The 23,506-nt window shown below is 44.0% G+C and overlaps 1 protein-coding gene across 4 annotated transcripts in view; it reads left to right on the top strand.

The window, feature by feature from the left end:
• Cbl (Cbl proto-oncogene) overlaps window positions 1-23,391 on the top strand; it is an 83,476-nt gene extending 60,085 nt beyond the window's left edge. For 2 of the 4 annotated variants that reach the window (NM_001419955.1, XM_087563305.1), the window contains 10 exon segments: window positions 1,142-1,229; window positions 1,748-1,879; window positions 2,501-2,704; window positions 7,737-7,868; window positions 7,956-8,333; window positions 10,225-10,319; window positions 12,618-12,758; window positions 13,098-13,195; window positions 13,981-14,160; window positions 15,118-23,391. In NM_001419955.1, the coding sequence (NP_001406884.1) occupies window positions 1,142-1,229; window positions 1,748-1,879; window positions 2,501-2,704; window positions 7,737-7,868; window positions 7,956-8,333; window positions 10,225-10,319; window positions 12,618-12,758; window positions 13,098-13,195; window positions 13,981-14,160; window positions 15,118-15,410 (1,741 nt within the window). In that variant the 3' untranslated portion in view covers window positions 15,411-23,391. 4 annotated transcript variants of the gene reach the window in all.
• The last annotated feature ends 115 nt before the right edge of the window (window positions 23,392-23,506 follow it).

Raw genomic sequence — 23,506 nt, 5'->3', positions numbered from 1 at the left:
ACTCCTAAACTATCATTCCTGTGGGGATTCAAATTCATTTTCAGTCAGTAAACACTGACGATACGGTTGTGGGTCAGAAAACGAGCTGTGTTCTAAAGTGACTAGGGAATTTGGTTTTCTATTATGTATCATCTCCACATTAACATTGGGGCAGGAAGACATGCCGCTCCTAATACTGGAATAGTTTGGTGCTAGAAACTACGTACGGATAGTCTCAGTGGCTTCATTTGCTTCCTGTTACAGCACTTGTAAATTGGTGTCTGCATAAAGTTGTTAGTCAAAAGCAAATGTGGGGGAGGGGGGATGGTGGCATGTGCCTAAAATCCCAGCACTCCAAGAACTGGGCTAAGGATTGTGAGTTTGAGGCCAGCCTAGGCTACATAACAAGGCCCACCCATAGTAATTGAAAACAATATTTATGACTCGTGGACATTTGTTGAAAATACAGGTTGGCAAACTATGACACATCTGCTAGTTTTAATATAACCTGCATGCCAAGGTGATAGTTACTTGGAGGTTTTGTTTTGATAGAGTCTCAATGCAGTTGGCCTAAAACTGAACCTGACTGGCCTCCAGCTCAGACACTTGCCTCCCTCTGCTTCCCAAGTGCTGGGATTAAAGGTGTGTGATTCCACACTGGCTTCTTGTTGTTGGTCTTTATGTGTTTGTCTGTGCCTGTATGCATGCCTAAATAGGCACCACTTGTATGCCTATTACCTGAGACCAGAAGAGGGCGTCAGAATCCTGGAACTAGAATTACAGTTGTAAGCCTCCATTTGGGTGCTAGGAATCAATCTTAGATCCTGTAGTGGCACAGACCTTTAATCCAGCACTCTGGAGCTAGGGTCTCTTGAGTTTGAGGCCAGCTTGATCTACACAGTAAGTTCCAGGACAGCCAGGGATATAGAGTGAGACCCTGTCTTAAAATAAAAACAAATCGCAACAACAAAAATACCCTAAAGTTCTCTGGAATAGGAGCCAGTGCTCTTAACCAAAGAGCTGTCCTTTCAGACCCTTGTTACTGGTTACTTTCTACTCCACATTTTTAAAATGTGGTAGCTCTCACTTGTCTGCTTTAGCTTGCACTGGTAAATTAGCCTAGTTGAAACCCCAAAGATGACCTATATTTGTCTCTTTAAAGCTATTTGTTTCCTGATGGAAGAAATCAAAATCCTGACCTGACAGGTTTATGTGAACCAACCCCTCAAGATCATATCAAAGTCACCCAGGTGAGTTTTGTTTTATAACTATGTATTGCTGGAGCCAAGCTTTTGGATATACTCACAGAACTCAATATATAATCTAAGTAATTGCAGCAGCTAAATTTTAAACCATTGACTAGTGAATGAGTGTGTGTGTGTGTGTGTGTGTGTGTGTGTGTGTGTGTGTGTGATTGTGTTGCATGTGCATGTGCATGTGGAGACCCAAGGTCAACATTAGGTATCTGTTAACCACTCTTCATGCAGCTCTTTTGAAATGGGCTCTTTTACTGCTGAACCCTGATTGGCTTGGGTGGCTGGCCATCAAGCCTCTCGGATCCCTTTGTCCCCACCTCCAGCAATAGTGTTAGGGTTACTGACCCCAGGCCCTCATGCTTATACAACAGCAATGCTTCTCCTGTCTGTGCCATGTCTTAAGCACCTATTGTGGCATTTTTATTTGAGTAAATTGACTGTTTTTGGTTTTCCTGTTGCTAGCATTTTGTTGCTCGTTCAACACATTCTTTCTCATTTTTCTTTCACCAAAGGAACAATATGAACTATACTGTGAAATGGGCTCCACATTTCAACTATGTAAGATATGTGCTGAGAATGATAAGGATGTGAAGATTGAGCCCTGTGGACACCTCATGTGCACGTCCTGCCTCACATCGTGGCAGGTATGCCTATCCAAATGCGGCAATGTTTCCGTGTGATCATTCTGAGAATCAGTGTTATATAGAAAGGATGGGGTAAAGTTAGCCTTTTAAATCCCCTTCTCTTCTTGCTTTCTCCCATTTTGGTTTTTCAAGGTAGTGCCTCATTTAACCACTGCTGTCCTCTAAATCAGTTTCAGAAGATGACCTCAAATTCTTGTTCCTTCTGCTTTGATCTCCCAAACAATGGCGCTACCAGGTTGGGACACAGTGCCTGACTTTCCTCCTTTGCTCCATCTTTTTTAAAAGATTTATTTATTTATATTAGTGCTCTGTATAAGAGTCTTAAGAGGGCATAGGATTCCATTACAGATGGTTGTGAGCCACCATGCGGTTTCTGGGAATTGAACTCAGGACCTGTGGAAGAACAGTCAGTGTTCTTAACCACTGAACTATCTCTCCAGCCTCCTTTTCTAGCTCTTTTTCTGGGCACTGGGAATGACTCTAAGGCGTACTAACTGCGTACATTACCTCTAAGCTATATCCTCATGGATTGTACTTTAATCTCTGGTACCTGTATCTTCTAGTCGATAAAGTATGTTAAGCACTTTCAGTATCTGTCACTGTCACCTGCTTCTTCCGCAGGAATCAGAAGGTCAAGGCTGTCCTTTTTGCCGATGTGAAATCAAAGGTACTGAGCCCATCGTGGTGGATCCATTTGACCCCAGAGGCAGTGGCAGTCTATTAAGGCAAGGAGCGGAAGGTGCTCCTTCCCCAAATTATGATGATGATGATGATGAACGAGCTGATGATTCTCTCTTCATGATGAAGGAGTTGGCAGGTGCCAAGGTAAGGGGGCATTAGAGATCCAGCTTGGTGTTAGAGTGATGTCTTGTTCAGCATTTCTGTATTGTGATAAAACATTGATGGAAAGCAAGGTGAGGAGGAAAGTGTTTTTATAGCTTGTAGTTCATCATCTAGGGGAGTCAGGGCAGGAACTCAAGGCAGTACCTGGAGACAGGAACAGAGGTCATAGAAGAGTGCTGCATACTGTCTTGCTTAGCCTACGTGTCTATGTGCGTGTGTATGTGCATGTGCACATCTGGTTCTCTATATGGCTTTGGCTATCCTGGAACACAAGTTGCATGGGCAAGGCTGGCCTGAAGTCACAGAGAGATCTGTCTGCTTTGTTGTCTTGAATGCTGAGGTTAAAGACATGTACACCATACCTGGCCTCAGCCTGATTTTTGAACAGACCACCTGCCCGAGGGTGGCACTCACCCACCCACAAGGGGCTAGCAGCTTCCAAATGAACCAGCCAGCCAATCAGGTCATCCAGCCAATTAGTAAAATGCTCTACAGGCTTGCCTATAGGCCAGTTTTATGAAAGCCTTTTCCAGTTGAGGTTCCCTTCTCTCAGAGTCAAGTCAAAAACTAGCCAGCATAAGTGATTTCCTAGCATGTGTAAGACCCTAGGCATGATCCTTACCCTCGGATTAATTAATTTTTTGGCCATATCCTTAAAAAAAGCTGAATTTGGGGGGCTGGACATATGCTTACTTGCTGTTATTTCTGAGGGTAGAAACCTATAGGACTTTTATGGAATACTATTTTACAGTTTTTAATGAGGACTTAGAAAGCATGCATTACCCAGAAGCTTAGGTCCCTGTAGTGCGTCACATGGGACCAGGAATCTCAGATAAGACTCTCAGGGACCTAATAGCTTGCTTTCTTTTCTTTTTCTATTTTTAAAGATTTTATGTATGAGTGTTTACCTGTAAATATGTCTGTGCAACATGCATATGCCTAGTGCCCATGGGCATCAAAAGAGGGCATTAAATTTCCTAGCACTGGAATTGTGGATAATTGTGAGCTACCATGTGGGTGCTGGGAATTGAATCTGGGTCTCCTGTAAGAACAAGTGCTCTTCGCCACTGAGCTAGTAAGTCTCTAATGTAGTGCAGGTGAAATACTGTTTAGCACAGGAAGAGAGTGGATGTTGTTTCAAATGGTTGGGTATGTGTTTCTTAAATATGTGTATTTGAAAAGAACTAAAAAATGAGGCACTTGCCTTTAATCTCAGCACTCCAGAGGCAGAGGCAGTCCAGCATCGTCTACAGAGTGAGTTCCAGGACAGTCAAGGCTACACAGAGAAACTCTGGATCCATAGCTTTGTAGATTACAAAACAAAAATCTTCATTTATGTATTGCCACTTGGTTATGGTTATCCCTGGTGGTTTGAGAAGAATGGCTTCCATAAGATCATGCACTTGAGTACTTGCTCCCTGGTTGGTGAAAGGATTAGGAGGTGGTGTCTTGTTAGGGAGCTGTGTCTCTGGGTAGGCTTTGAGGTTTCAAAAGCCTACTATCATTTTCAGTTAGTTCTCTCTGCCTCCTGGTTGTGAGCACTCAGTTACTGCTTCAGCACCGTGGCTGCTGCCACGTTCCCTGCCTGCCATGATGGTCATAGACTCAAACCCTCTGGAACAGTGAGCCCCAAATTAAATGCTTCAATACTAAGGTATCATCCCACAGTTCATATAGTTCATGTAGTTTCTTTTTTTTTTTTTTTTTTGGTTCTTTTTTTCGGAGCTGGGGACCGAACCTAGGGCCTTGCGCTTCCTAGGCAAGCGCTCTACCACTGAGCTAAATCCCCAACCCCGTTCATGTAGTTTCTTAAGGGATATATAGTCTCCATGCTTAAACATATTGGTGTATTGTGCAAGTCTGTCTGTGGGTTGGATTTGTAGCAGAACTGTGGGGTAAATGCTGTGGCATCTAAACTTTGTGAAAGCTGTGGTTATAAAGGGTGAGAGGCTGAGGCAGAAGGACACCGCCTCCTGCACACAGACACATACACATATTTAAAAATAAATTCAGGCCAACCTAGGCTACACGGAAAGGCTTTCTTTAAAAATGAAACCGGGAGGGTGTACATAAGAATTCCACAGAGATAGTAGTATTTCAATTTCATTTCTTCACTGAATAGCAGATAGGTAGTATTTCCTTATTATTTTATTCTTTGTAACTTTCAGTTTATTACTTTTAGAAGACATTAAAGTCACACCATAGAGGTGTATGAAAGCATGAGGTTGCCTGTTCTTCACACCCTGGCAACTGTTGGGGTGTGTGTGTGGTGGGGGTGTGTGTGTGTGTGTGCGCGCCTGTGTCTTCCTGAGCTGCACCTTGAATTGAACCTGAGTGGCACTTGACCTCTACCACTGAGTCCCATTATTGATTTGAGGTTTTGGTTTTTTCTTAAATATATTTCCGTTGTATAAAGTGATGGTTTGTTTTCGTCACAACCTAACTTTTTCTTGAAATAATTCTCTAGTTTTTTAGAGAAATAATGTCTAGTTGGCATCGTCCACTAACAAGTACGCAGTACTCTCAAGCATCTTCTCAGGAGACTGTGCTAGAAGACCACTGCTGTAAACATGCTGTATTGTAGTAGATCGTATATAACACGGTGTTGTGATATGTGCCTTCTCCATCTGGACTGTCACTCTGTAAACATCTGCTTTCCTGTCATCCTGAGGCTTTTCCCTTTCCTCTCGGGGGACATGATCAAATCTCTTCTGTTTATTATATCCTATGCAGTCTTCTTCCCTTTTTGAGGAAAGTATGTCCTTGAAATACCTTTCCAGGAGCCTGGTAAGATAGCTCAATGGTTAAAAGCATGCGCTACTCTCCTAGAAGACCGAAGTTTGATTCCCAGTGTCCATGTCAGAAACCTGTAACTCCAGTTCCTAGGGGGCCCAACTCCTGACCACTTTGTGGTCACCTGCATGCACATATAGATGCCTACACACAGACAAATATACACAGTGAAAACAGTAAAACCAATCTTAAAAAGCATCTCTATAGGGGTTGGGGATTTAGCTCAGCAGTAGAGCACTTGCCTAGGAAGCGCAAGGCCCTGGGTTCGATCCCCAGCTCCGGGAAAAAAAAAAAAAAAAGCATCTCTATAGGGGTTGGGGATTTAGCTCAGTGGTAGAGCGCTTGCCTAGCAACTGCAAGGCCCTGGGTTCGGTCCCCAGCTCCAAAAAAAAAAAAAAAAAAAAAAAAGGAAAAAAAAGCATCTCTATAAAATACTGAAGGGGTAACCTTTTTGGGCCTTTGATATCTTAACATATTTTTATTCAGAACTTTGGTGTGCTGGCTAGATTTATGCCAGCTTGATAAAAACGGTAGTCATCGAAGAAACCTAGATTGAGAAAGTGCCTCAGTAGATCAGGCTATGGGCCAGCCTGTAGGGCATTTTCTTAGTGGTGATTGATGTGAGGGCCCAGGCCACTGTGAGTACCATCCTTGGGCTGGTGGTACTGGGTTCTACAGAGAGCAGGTTGAACATGCCTTGTGGAGCAAGTCAGTAAGCAGCTGTCCTCCACAGCCCCTACATCATCCACTCCTGACTCCAGGTTCCTGTCCTGTTTGAGTTCCTATCCTAACTTCTTTCAATGATGAGCAGTGATGTGAAATTAAAAGCTGAATAAACTCTTTTCTTCCCCAACTTTGGTTTTCCTGGTGTTTCTTCACAGTAATAGTACACCTTAACTAGGACAAGTGGCTAGTTCTTGGATTCTAGTTACAAATATTGAGCAGGGAGCTGGAGATGTGGGTCAGTGATTTAAGGACTCTTGGTGCTCTTCCTAAGGACCGGAGTTCAGTGCCCAGTGTCCTTGAGACTTACAACCACCTACACTGTAACTCTAGCTCAAAAGGGTCTGGTACCCTGCTCCGTTGTTTGTGGCCACCTGCACTCGGTTGGCATTCAGACAGGCAGACAGGAGCACACACAGACACACGCACGCACACATACACCCCCCACATAAAATGAAAAAAATTTTTTTCAGCTTCTCTCTAAGTCACAAGAGCTTCATGGACCTCTGAATCCTAGAGGCTTTGCTCTTTCATGTTCGTGCTCTTCTTGCTGTGTACCATGGGGCTTCCTTTGCTTGCGCAGGGGCCGTGCTCATCTTCTCTGCATCGTTAGTATATGTGCTGTCAAAGTGAGCACGCTACTTCCTTTTCTTGTCCTTTATCCAGTTCTCATGTTTGCCTAGCCTTGGTTTCTGACAGAAGTGAAGGGTGTCACAGTGTTCAGCTCAAGAAGCTTATTAGTAAAAGTAGAACAAAAGAGACGCTGTAGATTGAAGGTCTTCAGAGGAAATAAGTGCTGGGGTAGACACTGACAGCATGAGAGTTAGCTTGGTGAATACTTAACTTTTTAGTCCCTAATGTTATGCTGAATTTCCAGCTGAAGTGAGCCTGCTTTTTGAGTCTCTAGCCAGTCTGTCTTTGCCTCTTCAGAGTTTCTGTTGATATTAGGGTTTTCACTTATTATACTTTTTTTTTTACAGATAATATTTATCTTTTGTCCTTAAATCTATTATTATTTGTGTGTGTGTTTTGTGCATGATTGTGCGTGTGTGGGTGCCATGGCATTGCCATGGTGGTCAGAAGGTAGTTTTGTAGAGTCAGTTCTCTCCTTCCACCCTTACATGCATCCCAGGCCTCGGGCTCAGGTTAGCAGGCTTGCAGAGCAAGCACGTTTACCTAGCTTCCATCTTGACGGTATCCCTTTTTTTCCTCCAAAGATGAGGAGATAAGAGTTTTTTAGTAATTTTAAAAATTGTAAAGTGGGCTCTTTGTGGTAGGATTGCCTCTCTAAATGCATGTGCCTATAGTCTGCCTCTGTGGTTGAGAGTGCCTGCTTATGGTGATTACTGACATAGTTCAGGGTTTCAAAAATATCTGAGTCTTAAGAGATCTGTGGGACCCAGCACTATGTCACTTAGTGTCTGCTGTCTGTAACTTTAGGATTGGAAGATTCTCTTCCCTAAACAAGAGTAACCCATTAACATCTCATCGGTTCTAGGTGGAAAGGCCTTCCTCTCCATTCTCCATGGCCCCACAAGCTTCCCTTCCTCCAGTGCCACCAAGACTTGACCTTCTACAGCAGCGAGCACCTGTTCCTGCCAGCACCTCTGTTCTGGGGACTGCTTCCAAGGCAAAGCATTAACCATTTCTGCACTTTGCTGAGCCTCTGATGTGTATTAGTGGTTTTGATTGACTTGTTTCTGTCTTGTTTCCATAGGCTTCTTCTAGCTCCCTTCATAAGGACAAACCATTGCCAATACCTCCTACGCTTCGAGATCTTCCTCCACCACCCCCTCCAGACCGGCCTTACTCTGTTGGAACAGAAACAAGGCCTCAGAGACGCCCCCTGCCTTGTACTCCAGGCGACTGTCCATCTAGAGACAAACTGCCCCCTGTCCCCTCTAGCCGCCCAGGGGACTCATGGTTGTCTCGGCCAATCCCTAAAGTACCAGTAGCGACTCCAAACCCTGGTGATCCTTGGAATGGGAGAGAATTGACCAATCGGCACTCACTTCCATTCTCATTGCCCTCACAAATGGAACCCAGAGCAGATGTTCCAAGGCTTGGAAGCACATTTAGTCTGGATACCTCCACGGTGAGTCCTAAATTTTAAACCATTGAACCTAGTAGTATTTGTGGGTGGTGTTTTATGGTCCAAAGTGTTTTGTTAGGCTGGGCATGGTGGTATACACCTTCTTCCCAGCATCTCTGATATCAAGGCAGCCTGGTCTACAAAGTGAGTTCTAGGACAACCAGGGCTGCGGAGAAACTCTGACTTGGGGGGAAAAGTGTTTTGTTGGCATGGTTTTGATCTGTATTCTAGGCTATCCTCAAATTCTTGATCTTTTTGCCTCCACTTCCTAAGCGGAGATTACAAGTATGCACTACTGACCTGATTTTAGGTCAAAATTATTTGATAGGTTGATACAGAGTTCAGAGAGAGCATTAATTCCTGACTCATGAGAAGTGTGTAAACTAAGGGCTGATGAGAAGGCTCAGTGTAAGGACACTTCCATATCAGTTTGATCCCTGGAATGAGATGGAAAGAAGTGAATTTGGAAGGAGGTCTGTTTAAGGAAAACCCAAGAAGCCAGGTGCACACCTGTAATCCTGGTCTGTGGGAGGCAGAGGCAGGTGGATCTCTTGAGTACAAGACCAGCCTTGTGTATGTAAGGTCTAGTCCAGTTAGGGTTACTCAATTAAACTTGTCTCAGAAGGAGAGGGGGAGGGGAGGGAGAGGGAAGAGAGAGGAGGGAGCTGGGAAGAAGGAAAAAAGAGACACCCAAGCAGGTAGAGACACATGTTGATGAGGCAGATGTTGCAGGTGTTACTCTCTGGACCATGTAATAAAAGGAGAGAAGAGAATCCTGAAAGCTATCTTGTGATGTTTACACGTACATACACAAACTAAAGAAATGCCTTTTTTTTTTTTTTTTTTTTTTTTTTTAAAGAGACAAGGGGCTAGACAGGTGGTTCAGCAGTTAAGAACACTTACTGCTCCTGCAGAGGACCTGAATTCAGTTTCCAGCACCCACATGGTGTTCTACAACTTCCTGTAACTCCAGTTCTTGGAGATCCAGTGCCCCTTTCTGACCTCTGAGGGGACAAGGCACACACATGGTACACATATGTACATGCAAGCAAAACAAAACAGTCATACACGTCACTAAAATCTTCAGAAAAAAATATATCACATAATGCACACACATACCCCACACCCCCATCACTGGTGCCAGCGATCAAGTGGGAGTGTTTTAGCCGAAGGGAATAGTAGGTTGAGTGGATTCTTTAGAGAGCATGAAAAGGATTCACTAAGGCTTGGAAGCAGTCATTAGTATATGTGCTGCCGAAGCGAGCACGGAAGCAGTCATTAGATGAAAAAGACAAGCCCTTGTAAACTGATGGTTTGAACCTGGCTAACAGACACCAAATTTGGCGGGTGAATGGACAAGAAGTTGGAAGTCTAGGGAGGAATACAGGTAAAGACTGTAGTGGCCCTCAGATGGCCATTTGTCGATTCCACAGAAGAGATGAGGACATTTGAGTGGCACCCAGTGGCATAGCATCAAGGGAGAATAACTGTTTTGAGTTTAGGTATCAATTTTTTTTTTCTTTTTTTCGGAGCTGGGGACCGAACCCAGGGCCTTGCGGTTGCTAGGCAAGCACTCTACCACTGAGCCAAATCCCCAACCCGGTATCAATTTATTTATGCTAGAAGTGACATTTCTGGGCAACTTACTTCGTCCCATTGTTTTTAGAATTAGAATGAAGAAGGTATTTCCTAGTTTTTCCTTTCTGACTCTCCTACCTGAAATTCTTTCAGAATCCATAAGCAACAATTCTGTCAAAGGTGCTAACCCTTTGAGTTTGAAGTCTGTGCTTATGTTAATATTGAGATTTTTTTTTCCCAGTAAGTTCAGTAAGAGGAGATACTCAGCTGTAGGTGAGAAAGAGAAGTTCTTTTCAGACTTTTTCTTACTTTGCAGACTATGAATAGCAGCCCAGTAGCAGGTCCAGAGAGTGAGCACCCAAAAATCAAGCCTTCCTCATCCGCCAATGCCATTTACTCTCTGGCTGCCAGGTAAGCATGCTACATCTCCGTTTCATTCTGCGCAGTGGCTGCTTCTCTGTCTCTGTCTCTTTCTCTCTCTCTCTCTCTCTCTCTCTCTCTCTCTCTCTCTCTCTCATGAGACAAAGTCTTCCTAGGCAGACTATGATGGCCTCAAACACACACTAGGTTTAGAATGGTAAACCTGGTGTGGTTGGTTCATGCCTGTATTCTGCACTAGAGGAGCTGAGACAGTAAAATCACTACAAGTTTACAAGCTAGCAAATCTTTAAACAAACATGGGGGCTAGACAGTGGCTCAGTTGTTCAAATTTTTGCTATTCTTTCAGAGGACTTGAGTTAGACTCCCAGCACCCAAATGGGAGCAGCACAATCATGTATAACTTCCATTCCAGGGATCTAATGCCTCTGGCCCCCATGGGCACCTGCAGTCATGTGTTTCATGGTCTGTTATAACTGCAGTTAATAAAAATCTAAAAACAAAAGCCACCTCACAATTTGTCTTTGGCTTTCTGGGTGCTGTGATTTCTGTATTTTGTCATTTTTTTTCTTTTTATTCTTTTACATGTGTGTAGGTCAAGCTTGCTGAGTCTTATCATTTTTATTAATCTTTTTTAAAGAATCAATTTGGTTTTCTTATGTTTCTATGGCAAATGCCCTTAATCTTAGGACTTGGAAGGCAAGAAGAGCCAGATCTCTAAGTTTGAGGCCAGCCTAATCTACACAGTGAGTTCCAGGACAGCCATGACTACATAGTGAGACCTTGTCTCAAAAACAAACACCAGGGGGTTGGGGATTTAGCTCAGTGGTAGGCAAGCGCACGGCCCTGGGTTCGGTCCCCAGCTCCGAAAAATAGAAAAGAAAAAAAAAAAAAAAAACAAACACCAGCCTGACCTAAGGAGCTAACTCCAGGAAAGCTGAGGCTACAGAGTTGGCCTTTCTTGGAAAAACCCAACCAACCAACCAAACTTAACAAAAAATGTGTACTGCTTTCGTAATCAGGAAAACATTATGTAAATACAGAGGCAAATAAATGCAAACACTTCTGTTGATTATTTAGAATATGCAAAAATGGTGAAAGAGGAAAGAAAGACAGACGTTCAGGTTTATTCTATGACCTATGAGGCAGGGTAGTTTCTTCCCCCACCCCCCTCCCAGAGCTGAGGACTGAACCCAGGGCCTTGTGCTTGCTAGGCAAGCGCTCTACCACTGAGCTAAATCCCCAACCCCGGCAGGGTAGTTTCTTATACAGTCAGTATTTTGTCTTAGTCTCCTTTCATCTTTTTTTTTTTTTTTCCTTCTTTTTTCTTTTTTTCAGAGCTGGGGATCGAACCCAGGGCCTTGCGCTCGCTAGGCAAGCGCTCTACCACTGAGCTAAATCCCCAACCCCTTAGTCTCCTTTCATAAAGTGGGATAACAGGGAAGTTTTTTATTTTAATTTTATGTGGATGACTGTTCTGCCTGAACATATGCCTGTGTGTCATGTGCAGGCAGTGCCTGTGGACCAGAAGAAGTAATCAAATCTCCTGGAAATGGAGTCACAGATGGTTGTGAACTGCTGAGTGGGTGCTGGGAATTGAACCCCAGTCCTGTGGAACAGCAGCCAGTGTTCTTAATCTTAACCACTGAGCCATCTCTCCAGCCCTGCAGGAAGTTGAGAGAGAGTTATGTAGTGTGCACTACAACAGTAAGACCTCTGCAGTAGGGGCCCAGGGACATGGTCAGTCTAGCATGTGCAAGGTCCTGTGTTTGATCCCTGCATTGTCCCCCACCCGCCCAAATAAAATGCATCAAAAGTCAGAGGACTATGATCTACCATAGGATGCTAACAGCCAGATTACTTTTGTCTCTTTACTTTAGATTTTCTGGTAGGAAATGAAGAGAAAAGGCAATTATTCTTTTGACAAACTATAGACTCTGCTATCATCGATAGGTTTTTTATTGGGATTTGCTCAACATTTCTTGCATTCTGTTAGATAGCCACCTACTATTTCCATGGTTGGTTTTTTGGTGGTTTGTTGTTTTTGGTTTTTTGTTTGTTTGTTTGTTTGTTTGTTTTGACCTTGTAAAAGGAGCATTATAAAAACTTACTTGTCAGTTGAGTATACTTGACATTCCCGTTTTAACATTTGGATGAGCTGAAAGGATTTGTAGTTGGTGCTTGTTTTCCTAAATACTTGCCATGGTCTGTGGAAATGATAGTATCCTAGGTGCTACTTATTTTGTTCTGTCAAATTGAGCTGTTTCAGTTCTAAATCTATTTCATAATTGAAAGTTTTCCAACTTAATTTTTCTTCAAAAACTCTTCTAGGCCTCTTCCTGTGCCAAAACTGCCACCTGGGGAGCAAGGGGACAGTGAAGAAGACACGGAATATATGACTCCCACGTCTAGGCCTGTAGGGGTTCAGAAGCCAGAGCCCAAACGGCCTGCAGAGACAGCGCAGAGTTCACGGTACGCTCACAACAACCCCATTTGGAGCCAAGTGTCTTTGCTGTCTTTTACCTGCTTACTTACTAACTGCACGCACCATCACCTTGTCAGAAGTAAAGCAGAGAGGGAAATCTAGACCCCGGCGCGTAGGGTCTAATGGGGATAAGCAGTTATATTGTTTCCACAGTGGCCCCCAGAACACACTCATCTGATCTTGCCATGAGTCAGTCATGGCACTGGTATAAAGAGTGTGTTATTCTGAAAACAAGGTCGCGGAGAGTTAGAGACAGGTTAGTCTTCTTAAATTTGCAAATAACAGAATTTTGTTTGTGAAGACCATTGTACCTCTTTGTGATTCAGAGCCTGTGACTGTGACCAGCAGATTGACAGCTGCACATACGAAGCAATGTATAACATTCAGTCCCAAGCACTCTCCGTAGCAGAGAACAGTGCCTGTGGTAGGTAACCTGTCTTCTACTTAAAAATTGATGTGCCTTATGTGGTAGCACCTGTCTGTAAAATGTCAGTACTTAGGAGTCTAAGGCAAAAGAATTGTAAGTTCGAGCCCAGCCTGGGCTACATAGCTAAGACCCTGTCTGAAGAATAAAAAGAAAGGGAAACCATGGGGTTGCTCTGTAACATTTGGTTGAGATAGTTTAAGCGAAGGAGAAAATTATTCTCAGTACTCTTTGTTAAAAGGTCTTTGATTTGAGGATAAGATGGACCCCACTTGTCTTTTATTTCCTTTTCAGACACTAGTTCCTGGTTTTTTGCTCCTCTCAGGGCTGGAGACAGATATCTGTTCTATGGCCCGGGTCTCAGTCCTAGCAGCTCTCTTGTAGTCCCATTGCACTGATGAATTCTTTTGTGTGTGGGTGATAAATACTCAATCCCCATGTTAAGCAGCTTACCAAAGAGAAGGTTCAAGAAGCTTTCTTTGGCCGAGCTTCTGGAGTGAGACGCACACAGGAGCACAGAGGCTCTAGAATAGCCCTCAAGTCTCTTGCGTCAGCAGCATTAACCGAAGCACGTGACTGTTGATGTGTTCAACAAGAGAGCTGGTCAGATCTGCTCTCTACCACAGGAGAGTTTCCATCCTGACAAAACAGGATGAGTATCTGTTGAATGAAATAAATGGATGTATGTACACGTGAATAAATAAATGGGTGCCTTTGGATTGAAGTGTGTTGGAAAATGATGTCAGGAGAGGACAATAACTTATACCATACCAACTTTCTTTAAGGAGAAGGGAATTTGGCCACAGCCCACACCAGTACTGGCCCGGAGGAGTCAGAAAACGAGGATGATGGCTATGATGTACCGAAGCCTCCTGTGCCAGCTGTACTGGCCCGCCGGACCCTGTCTGACATCTCCAATGCCAGCTCCTCCTTTGGCTGGTTATCTTTGGATGGCGAACCCACAAGTGAGTCTCCAAGCTGTCTTGGCTAGTCCTGGATTGTGGTCTGGCCTCTCTGATTTATAACTGAAAGCCATGACTTTCTCTGGTGTCAGTGAATCAGTGAGTAGAGGTGGTGAACTGTGTCCTGTATCTAAACGTTGGGAAGCTGGTTCTAGGCTCCACATTAGGAAGTGAAACTCCGCAGGCGGTGCTTAAACCACAGTTGCACTTGTAGAGGAGGGCAGGGCCTCTAGTTCTGAGTATGTGTAATGTTGGGAATGGGGCTTGATGAATGATGCTATGTTCTTTTTTCTCTAAGCCCTGTCCCACTGGGGAGGAAGTGTGTTGCCCTCCAATACACATTTTATGGGCCTGAGCCAGCCACATTGGTTTCTAGTATCCAGGGCTGCTCTTAAACATGTGGCTGCCTGGTAGGGCAGCAGCCAGAGTAGCTGTCACTTTGGAAATTGAAGACAACTTTCAAAACAGCCGAGGGAAAAGATCTACTGTCTTGTTGCCCATCTAGGTGGTATCCCCATCTAGTCCAGCTTCCTCTCTGCAGTTTAAGCTGTTGTCTCCTTATTTGTAGGAGTAGTTTAATGAGTGTTTGAACCTATTGCTAAGTATAACACCCAGAGTAGGTGTTATATGCTTTTCAAAGTCACAATTGCTGTTAATAGAATGGGTGGATGGCATATTTAGAAAGTCCTTTACTCTGTGATAGGGGTCTAGATCTACAATGCAATTTTTAGGCCAGCAGCAAAGCACTTAACCTTGCAATGTATATAGCCCTGGTTTCAGTTCTAGCACTGCAGGTTGATAAAATCCAGACTTATGCCAGGTGTGGTGGTTCATAGACATAATCTGGGAGTAGGAAGCATGAGCGCAGCGACAGAAAAAGTACACTATTAGCACACTGTTCCCGCTCCTGCTGTTAAATGTGAGCTTCCTAAGATTGCAGATACTTTCTTTCTCTTTTAGACTTCAATGAGGGTTCCCAAGTTCCTGAGCGGCCCCCCAAACCATTCCCTCGGAGAATCAACTCAGAACGAAAAGCAAGTAGCTATCAACAAGGCGGAGGTGCCATGGCTAACCCTGCAGCCGCCGCCCCCTCACCGCAGCTCTCAAGCGAGATTGAACGCCTCATGAGTCAGGGCTATTCCTACCAGGACATTCAGAAAGCGTTGGTCATTGCCCACAACAACATTGAGATGGCCAAAAACATCCTCCGGGAATTCGTTTCTATTTCTTCTCCTGCCCATGTAGCCACCTAGCACATCTCCGTGCCATGGCTTCAGAGGACCCATGAGCCAGGCTCTTACTCAAGGAGCACCTAGGAAAGCAGTGGCTTCTTTTGGGATATCACAGTGAGGTCTTGCCTTTTCTGTGGGGATCGACACATATGGTTCCAAGATTTCAAAGCAGTGGGATGAAAATGGAGCAGCTAATGTGTTTCATTCTTGTATTGGTCTTAAGAGTGTGTTCGTAGTCCTGCAGTCTCCATTAGGAGAGAGTGGGTTTTTATTAAATGGTAACCTACCCGAGGAGCAGCACAGAAAGCAGTAGAAGTGCTGTGCTGTAGCCCTAGTTAAAGACATAAGATTTTCCTGCTAAGGGTGTGTGTCTCTGTGTCTGTGTGTCCTGTCATTATAAGATTATCCTGCTGTGTGTGAATCCAGGCAGGGAGTTAGCACAAGAGCTTCAGGAAGGAGACTCTGAAGACTCCCATCTACTGTGGTATTGCACCTAGCCCTGCTGGATATTACAACCTCAGTCCTTCCCGTTGGCTTAGATTATCATGGCTATGGTTTATATTGTTAGAATACCCACTGTCCTTTCCCTTGGAAACTCCTTACTCCACCTCCTCCTCATTGCTGTTCTGTAGGCTTGCTGTGACCAGTCTTACTGAAACCAAGCAGCGTATAGGATGGCCTTTCTACTGTGTGATGGTGTTGGTTTGTTTGGTAGAATAGGTGGGAAGGAAAGTACTGTTCTGTGGTTACAGTTATAATTGATGCTAGCACCTAACACTGGTCACGCCAAAGTGCTGTTTCTATAGGAATATTGAATTTGTATTAAAAAAAGAAAAGTAAGTTTTAATTCTCGTAGTTACCTAGTGACTGGTTTGAGATAGAGGCCTTCATATACATTCCGTGTCCTCCCCAGGAAATAGCCTGTGGAGTCTGTTGCCTTGATGCCAGGTGTATGTTTCTGATGTAGGTCATGAGTCTGTCTACCTAACAGGAACAGAACATTTGTTTCCACAGTGGCTTTCCAGCCCAAAACCATAGAGCTTTTAGGAAGCGTCCGTCATATACTATTTAGATTTACAAGATAAACAGTAAGGACTTATCTGTTTAGTCTCTCTTGCCAGTGGTTAACATCAGCTTAGGGATTTCCCCCTTGAATAGGAGCCAGGTTAGCCTTTCAGAAATGATTTTTTTCTTTGCCCTCTAAGGAATGGAGATAACACCAGTGAGCGCACAGCATTTACTGATGGCTAGCACCTTCTCTAGACTAGTGCACCCAGCGACTTTACTGTTCACGTGCCTAGCTTGTGCTTTGGGTCCTAGATATAATCACTGCGTTATCCATTCACATTATTTAGACATCATTCATTGACATTCTTTAATCAAAGACAATTGGGACGGATGCCGTAGGTTCAGCAAGATCTAGCGTTGTTTTGGAGACCTGTTTCTCAGTCCTTGGAGAGTGACCGCTTGGGTTCATTTTGTTCTCTGACTGGAGTCTTTGCTGCCTTCTCTTGCAGCGTTGCCCTTTCTCATCGGAGCTGGCTTTCACATGAATTCTGTCTGTTCTCTAGGTCCAGAAAAGAAATGACCCACCAAAAATCTTTCCAGTCTTAACATCTTTACAACTCAAATCTTTTGAACTTTTTTTTTTTAGTTTCTAGATGTTTCAAGGTCTAGATTTTATCCTCTTGCTGTAGTACTTTATATTGGCTTGGCTTGCTATGGTTACCCAGTGTCTCTACATAGCAATGAGTAGAAAACATAGCTTATCATCCACAAAAAGCTTGTGACATCCAATTTTGCATTCATTTGAGTATTGAAAGTCTAAGCCAGGCTTGGCGGCATCTCAGTACTTGGGGGATGGTGGCAAGATGATCAGGAGTTCAGCACCAGCTCAAAGCTCCTCAAAACCGTGTCTCAAAAATAACGGGTTTAAAGAGATGACTCTTTGCCTAAGAGCAGCTGTTCTCACAGAGGACCTAGGTTTGGTTCCTAAGCACCCATACAAAAACTTTCTCAGATGTATAAGCAACTCACAACATAAGACTCTGATGCCCTCTTCTGTCCTCTATGGGCACCAGCCACATGATGTGCACATATACATGCGCACAGAGCATGAAATAAGTACTTATTAAGAAATTAAAAAATAAAAATTAAAGGCCTTAAAAGAGAACTAGGGAAAAGCCACAGCCTCTAGTCTATCTATATTGGAGTGTCTTCTTTCCTTGTAGATATTGCCCAGAATCTGAAGATCAATCAAGAAAACAAAGCATTTTCCTTTTTTTGAGTGTCCAAGTCTTCTATGGAGGCTAAGGATATAGCTCAGTTGGTAGAGTGCTTGTCTAGCATTCACAAAGCCATGGCTCAGTCCCCACACTACACAGAACAGTGTGCTAAGGCACCTCTGATCCTTAACACTCAAGAGGTGGAGACAGTATCAGAAGCTCAAAGCCACTCTTGCCTACATAGCAAGTTGAAAACTGGCCTGGGCTACATGACACCCTGCCTCCAAAAGAAAACAAAAACCAAACCTGTGGGATTGCTGCTCATGCTGTCTAGGGAACCAGTTTTATCCTCTGCTGAGCACTGTGTGAGCTCTGAATGCGGCATGGGTAGGGTAGGTGGGTATTCAGTCCCTGTAGCAGACAGGCACATCTTGATTGACTTGGGTGTTGGTTTATCAGATGTTATCTGCAGGCATTAAGGTTTGAGGCCACTGCGTGTAAGCCTTTCCTTGGCTCCCAGGACACTGAACCCATACCTGGTATTATTAGGTATCCTTAGGATGGTTTCTTACCACTCATTTTGGATAGTTTCCAAAATTTGAATTTCTTTTTCCAGTGAGGGCAAATATCCTATTTATCATTTTCCATTTGTATGGCAAATTTTAATTCTTTAGCTCTCCCTCTGAGTTTACCTAAAACTGCTTTTTCATAAACAAGCTTTATTTTTGGCAAGCCCATCCATTTTCCCTGCTCTGTGTTACAATTAGGTAAACCACTTTAACGGTTCTCCTTTTTCCTCAACTTCATTAGCTTATTTTATTCAGCACAGGGCCTTGTTCTCCGTGTCTCTGTGGATTGCTTTACGTGCCACCTTATTGACGGGTCACTATCTTGCCAAAACCCCAGGCAAAGCTTTTCTAGTCTAGTCCCAGAACTGGATGTTCTAGCTGTCCTCCCCACTGTCCTTCCAAAGTGAATAGTTTCTAACATGGTTTTAAAAACCTGTGGGTTCTGAAGTATACCTCTTTCTAGTTAACAGAAGGCAGCTCATCATCTCAGCTTTTGCATGTTAATATTTATTTAAGCAGCGAACTGACCTTGGCTGGCCATTTTCCTTGTCCGTCTTTCTCCTCCCAGCCCTCCCACCATACTCTGCCATTTTGTCTTTCTCTTTTAATTCTCAGACATGCCTATCACTGGACCACAATGTGTGGTGGAAATCCTGGCATCGGTCAGCTGGTCTTTGGTCTTTTTTTTTTTTTTTTTAATTCAGGAGGTAGTCTGAGATGGATAGAAGGCACTATTCTTCATATTTAAAATATTTATTTCCTCTGTAGGAAAGTAAGATATGTTTTATGGTTCAAGTAACAAACCTACAAGTTAATTTTTGTAACACAACTTGCTTACAGACCAAACCAGGGACCAGCTGTGTATTCCTTTCATGGCACCATTAACAAGATCTAGTCTTCTGTGAGAGTAGCTAGGACACTAATGCTGGATGTTCTCTTACCTCACATCATGAGAACCAGAGGGCTACTGGCCTTCTCAGACCTTCCTTTTTTTCTGTTGGCCTTTCTGAGTCTGGAACGATCACTCCATTGAATAGAGTATCCAACCAGTGTCCTGGCTACAAATGTCTGAGTGATTCCTGTGTGTTGGGAACGTCAGCCATCTCATCTTTCCTGCCACCATGTGGCAGTTTGCTGGTGCTGGGAGGTTAAGCTTGGGCTACCCTTTCAACTCTTTCGCATTTGACTGTGCATGTGTTTATTCACAGCTCTCTTATGTAGACTTATCTTCCTTACAGAACTGTTCCACTTAAAACTGGTCCAACACTTCCCCACTAGCCCCTGTTGTCTTCCTGTGGCTTTGATAATATTTGGGAGATTCTGTTGTGTATACCTCATTGAGTATCCATTTTTGCTACAAAATTTAGTGCCATCTCTTGAGTGGGTGTCGAGCCCACTGGCTGAGTTGCACAGTAGAGCACTAAATATTTAAGCTGAACTTGCTGTAGTCCCCTTTCCAGTCCAGTGCCTTTCTATCTTTACTGAGCTGCTTCTGTCCCCAGTCCTTGTTGGGAAGATTTTGTTTTACCTTTCTGGGACTGTCACCATCTCCCATACAGTTTGGAGTTTCTTTTTCTATTATTCAGCAATCTGTTTTAGAAGGGTTGAAAGGGTTGGAAAGGGTAAAGACCTAATTCTCAGTCTACTCTTGTAGGAACTGCTCAGGAACTGAGACTGGATTCTGTCCAGAACAGCTTACTAGAAGTACCAGAGCCTCACTGTCAGTGATATCCTCTGGCACTTGAAGTTTCAAAATACAACAGAAGTACTCTAACTTCACAGAGCATCTGAATGCAACTTTGACCTCAGCATACACACACTTTTATATGTGACAAAAAAAGTTCCCTAGTCCTTGAGTTCATGTGATCTTATGATGAATGCAGTTCTTTAGAAAAGCTCGAGAATTTCTAGAAAGACGAGGAGAAAAGTTAACCCTGTTTATTAATTCCATGGGCCAGACTGGACATCATGAGGGAGATGGTCTTGACCTGTATCCCCTGAGGCTATCTGCACACCAACCTGGAAATCATGAAACGAGCCTGTCTTATCAGCTCTTGGGAAGTAGAAGTAAGAGGATTATGAATTTTAGGCCAGCCTTGGATCCGTTACAAGCTGAAGACCAGACTGGATTCTGTGAGTGTCTTGCCTGTCCCTGGAGAATGTTTTCTCTTTTTGTTTCCAGCAGCAGGGGAAGCCACAGCACCATCTGGCACGTGAGTGGAGGTGATCTCGTCACGTGCAGATCACTGATGGAGTGGTTTCACTGCCAGTGGGACTCTTGGCTCTTCCACTGTAGTTTTCTTTAAGTCTGATAGTTTGAAGGTGCAGTCTTTCATGGTGGAGCAATCTCAAGGCAGGAGCATGAGGTAACTACTGGTCACATTGCACCTGCAGTCAAGGGACAGAAGACAGTAATGCACTCCACAAGAATAGTGATTTGAGGGCCATTCCCCACTGAACCTTATAGGAAGAACAGAGAAATTATGCTGAACTGGGAACTTAGAAGAGATATGCAAAAGAACTTCCACAATAGAAATACAGTTGCTGTTCTAGTCATCCCTATTTTTAAGTTAGAGTCACTATCACCTTTGCTGCTGCTTTCCTTCTTAGGAGCCTTGGCACCCAAGGCCACTCTTCCTTGGGTGGCATTTCTTGTCTCCATTCAACCTTTTTGATGTTACTTAGAGTGCAGATCATGGCTTCCACTGTAACTCCTTTTAGACTTGGCTGTCTTCTGGTTTTAGTGCTGAATACAGGTTCATTCTGTGGGCTCTTGAACTGTCTCCTGCATCCCTATCCTCTTTGTCTTCCTGTAGGAGAGCCTACAGTGATGTTAGCTTTACTTTCCTAGGTGCCACTGGGACCTTTGCTAGAATAGGGATATTTTCAGTGTCAAATAGAGCTTGTTCTGTGTGCTTCTTAAATAGGCAAGCTACCTGTATCTTCCCTGTCTGGTTGCTTTTTCTCTAGTCCTGTAACAAGTATGGTGGTTTTGGAAGCTTTTGTTTGTTTTGTTTTAAGTTGGGGAAGTAAAGCTATGCTTCTGCTTGTCTGAATCATTGGAATCCCAACTTAGAGCCTGTCCTGAGTTTTAAGGCATATCAAACATACTACCCTGCTTTTAACTTCTAAATATTCAAGTCATTTGGTATACACAGAAGTAACCTACTAATCCAAAGATACACATTGAGGCACATAGGAAGGGCAAGAGCAGGTCATCAGATTCTGCATTTGATGTCTAGTTCAAACTCCTGAATGAAGAAGCAGAGGGATAGTAGTGCCATGTGCCTTCGTAGTGTCCAGGAAATCTGGGTTGGTTACAGGAGAAAGTACCAGTATTTCTTGGTTCCAGTAAGTAGCACAAGAGTTGAGATGGAGAACTAGGGACAGGGAGAGCCCTGCACATTGTTTTGTGCCTGATGAAGAGCACCATGGGGAGGGCCAGCTGCTGACCAACAGCTGCTTGCAGATCTTGCAGCCTCTTCCCTGTTTTAGTTCTTGAGAAAAATGTGGCTGACCGACCACTCCTTGTGATGTACAGAGCCCCGGCTAAGTGCCAGCCTCAGATCTCCTACCGATCTGGCAGCTGGACAAGTCAGCCAGAGTTCTGATCACCTGGCCCTGCATTCCTGTTTCAGTGCTACAACAGAATGTGAGAGGCAAATCTCCACATTGCCTTGATTTTCCTTTCCTCTAACCCAGAACAGAGGCCAGTGGAGAGGATTGCCCAATGCATGCTGTGCACAACTCATCAGACTCACACTGCCTCACCACATACGCCCTGAAGTGGGGTGTGTGGACTGTGTTACTCCTCCCCACTACCTCTTACCCAGTAGTGGAGAGGGTGGCCTTGTTTTGGCTGTATTTAAGTGGCAAGTGAATCCGGGGCCCTGCACTCTCTCCCCTGCTTTCTGGGCTCATGAGCCTGCCTTGCAGTGCATGAGAGGAGCCACCTCCTGACCTCCTTAGTACCCTTCAGTGGGAAGTCTGACCTCTGCTGAAACATGCTGAGCATGGCAGCTGTGAGGAACCTCCTACATCTGCTTTCTGGCTGTGCTGACTTGGGATTTTTAACCTTATATATCTTTTTCCTTTATTCAAAACAAAACAATTTTTAGCACACTGAAAAAAAAAAAGCCAAATGTTTTGTGCCTTTCTAAGGCAGCGCTGTACCCCAGGCTGCATCTTAGGACTTAATATGGAAATACCAGAGTCTGAGCTCCTCTGCCTTGAATATCTTTAGCCCTGGAGTTTTGGGGACAAGGATGATTGGCTGGAAAGGTGGCACACTAGGTGCCTAGAGTCTCCTTTCTCTGCCACGAGGCTTCACTGCAAGAGAGCAGCATTTCATTCCGGCCTCCTGTGGTTGGTTCCAGGCAGCAGTTAGTGCTCAGGTGACTGCCCTGGGTGCCACACTCACCCACCTCCGAGAGCAGTGCCCTGCAGAGCAGAGCTGTAGGGTGGGCTCTTCTGGGAAGAGGAGATGGTTCATTTGTTGTCTTTTTGTTTTGCTGGATCTTGAGCCAGCTTCAACCTCCTGCCTCTCCTTAGACTTGGCTGTCCTTTCAGTTGAAGGCTTCAACCATAAAGCATTAAGTGGCTGGTGCCCATCACAGGGTCAGCTTGCACCCAGGGAGGGGCCACGGCACCCTGAGGCCTGTCAGTCATACTGTCGTAGGTTTCAACCACAAGTTTTTACCCTCCCTTCTCCCTGGTTCTCCCCTGCCTGTGGCTAACAAAGAGTGGGGGTGGAAACAGTTCTTTTTAAGATCTGCCTCATTCGAGATTTTTAAATTCTTGATTTGGGTGGGACAAGAGAGAACTTGATATTTTCCCCAGAATAGAGTCCCAATTTGTATATCAGTGTTAAGAAAACAAAACACACACTTAGGTGAGATTCTCATGGACTATTTTTAAATGTCATTAATATAAGAAAATTTCTATTAGCAGTATTTACACTCTCCTGTAGAAAGCAGGCAGAGGTAAATGCTCCTGCAGAGTAGTGGAGCTTTAAGACTCGTTCTCTTCAGTCCATGTTGTTTTGCCAGTGTACTGATGTGTAGAGGTCTGTTAGACTAATTAGAGGTCTGTTATACTAATGTTATTTATTAATTTTTTTCATTTCCATACAGTTAACTAAAGAGCTTTTTCAAGCACCCATGTCTGTAAAAAAATATTTTTAAATAAAATTTCTTTTGTTGTAGCACACTTGAGTTCTGGCTCATGTGGGGATGGGGGAAGTACACAGGGCAGCTTTGGGCCTGATGGCTGTGATGCAGGTAAATGGGTGTACACAGGCGGGGGCATAGCCACCAGCTAGCAT

The sequence above is a fragment of the Rattus norvegicus genome, chromosome 8, assembly GCF_021556685.1.
Source record: "Rattus norvegicus strain SHRSP/BbbUtx chromosome 8, alternate assembly SHRSP_T2T, whole genome shotgun sequence".
NCBI classification, from domain to species: Eukaryota; Metazoa; Chordata; class Mammalia; order Rodentia; family Muridae; genus Rattus; species Rattus norvegicus.
The sequence above is the reverse complement of the archived record's forward strand: the minus strand, read 5'-3'. Positions and strand labels throughout refer to the sequence as shown.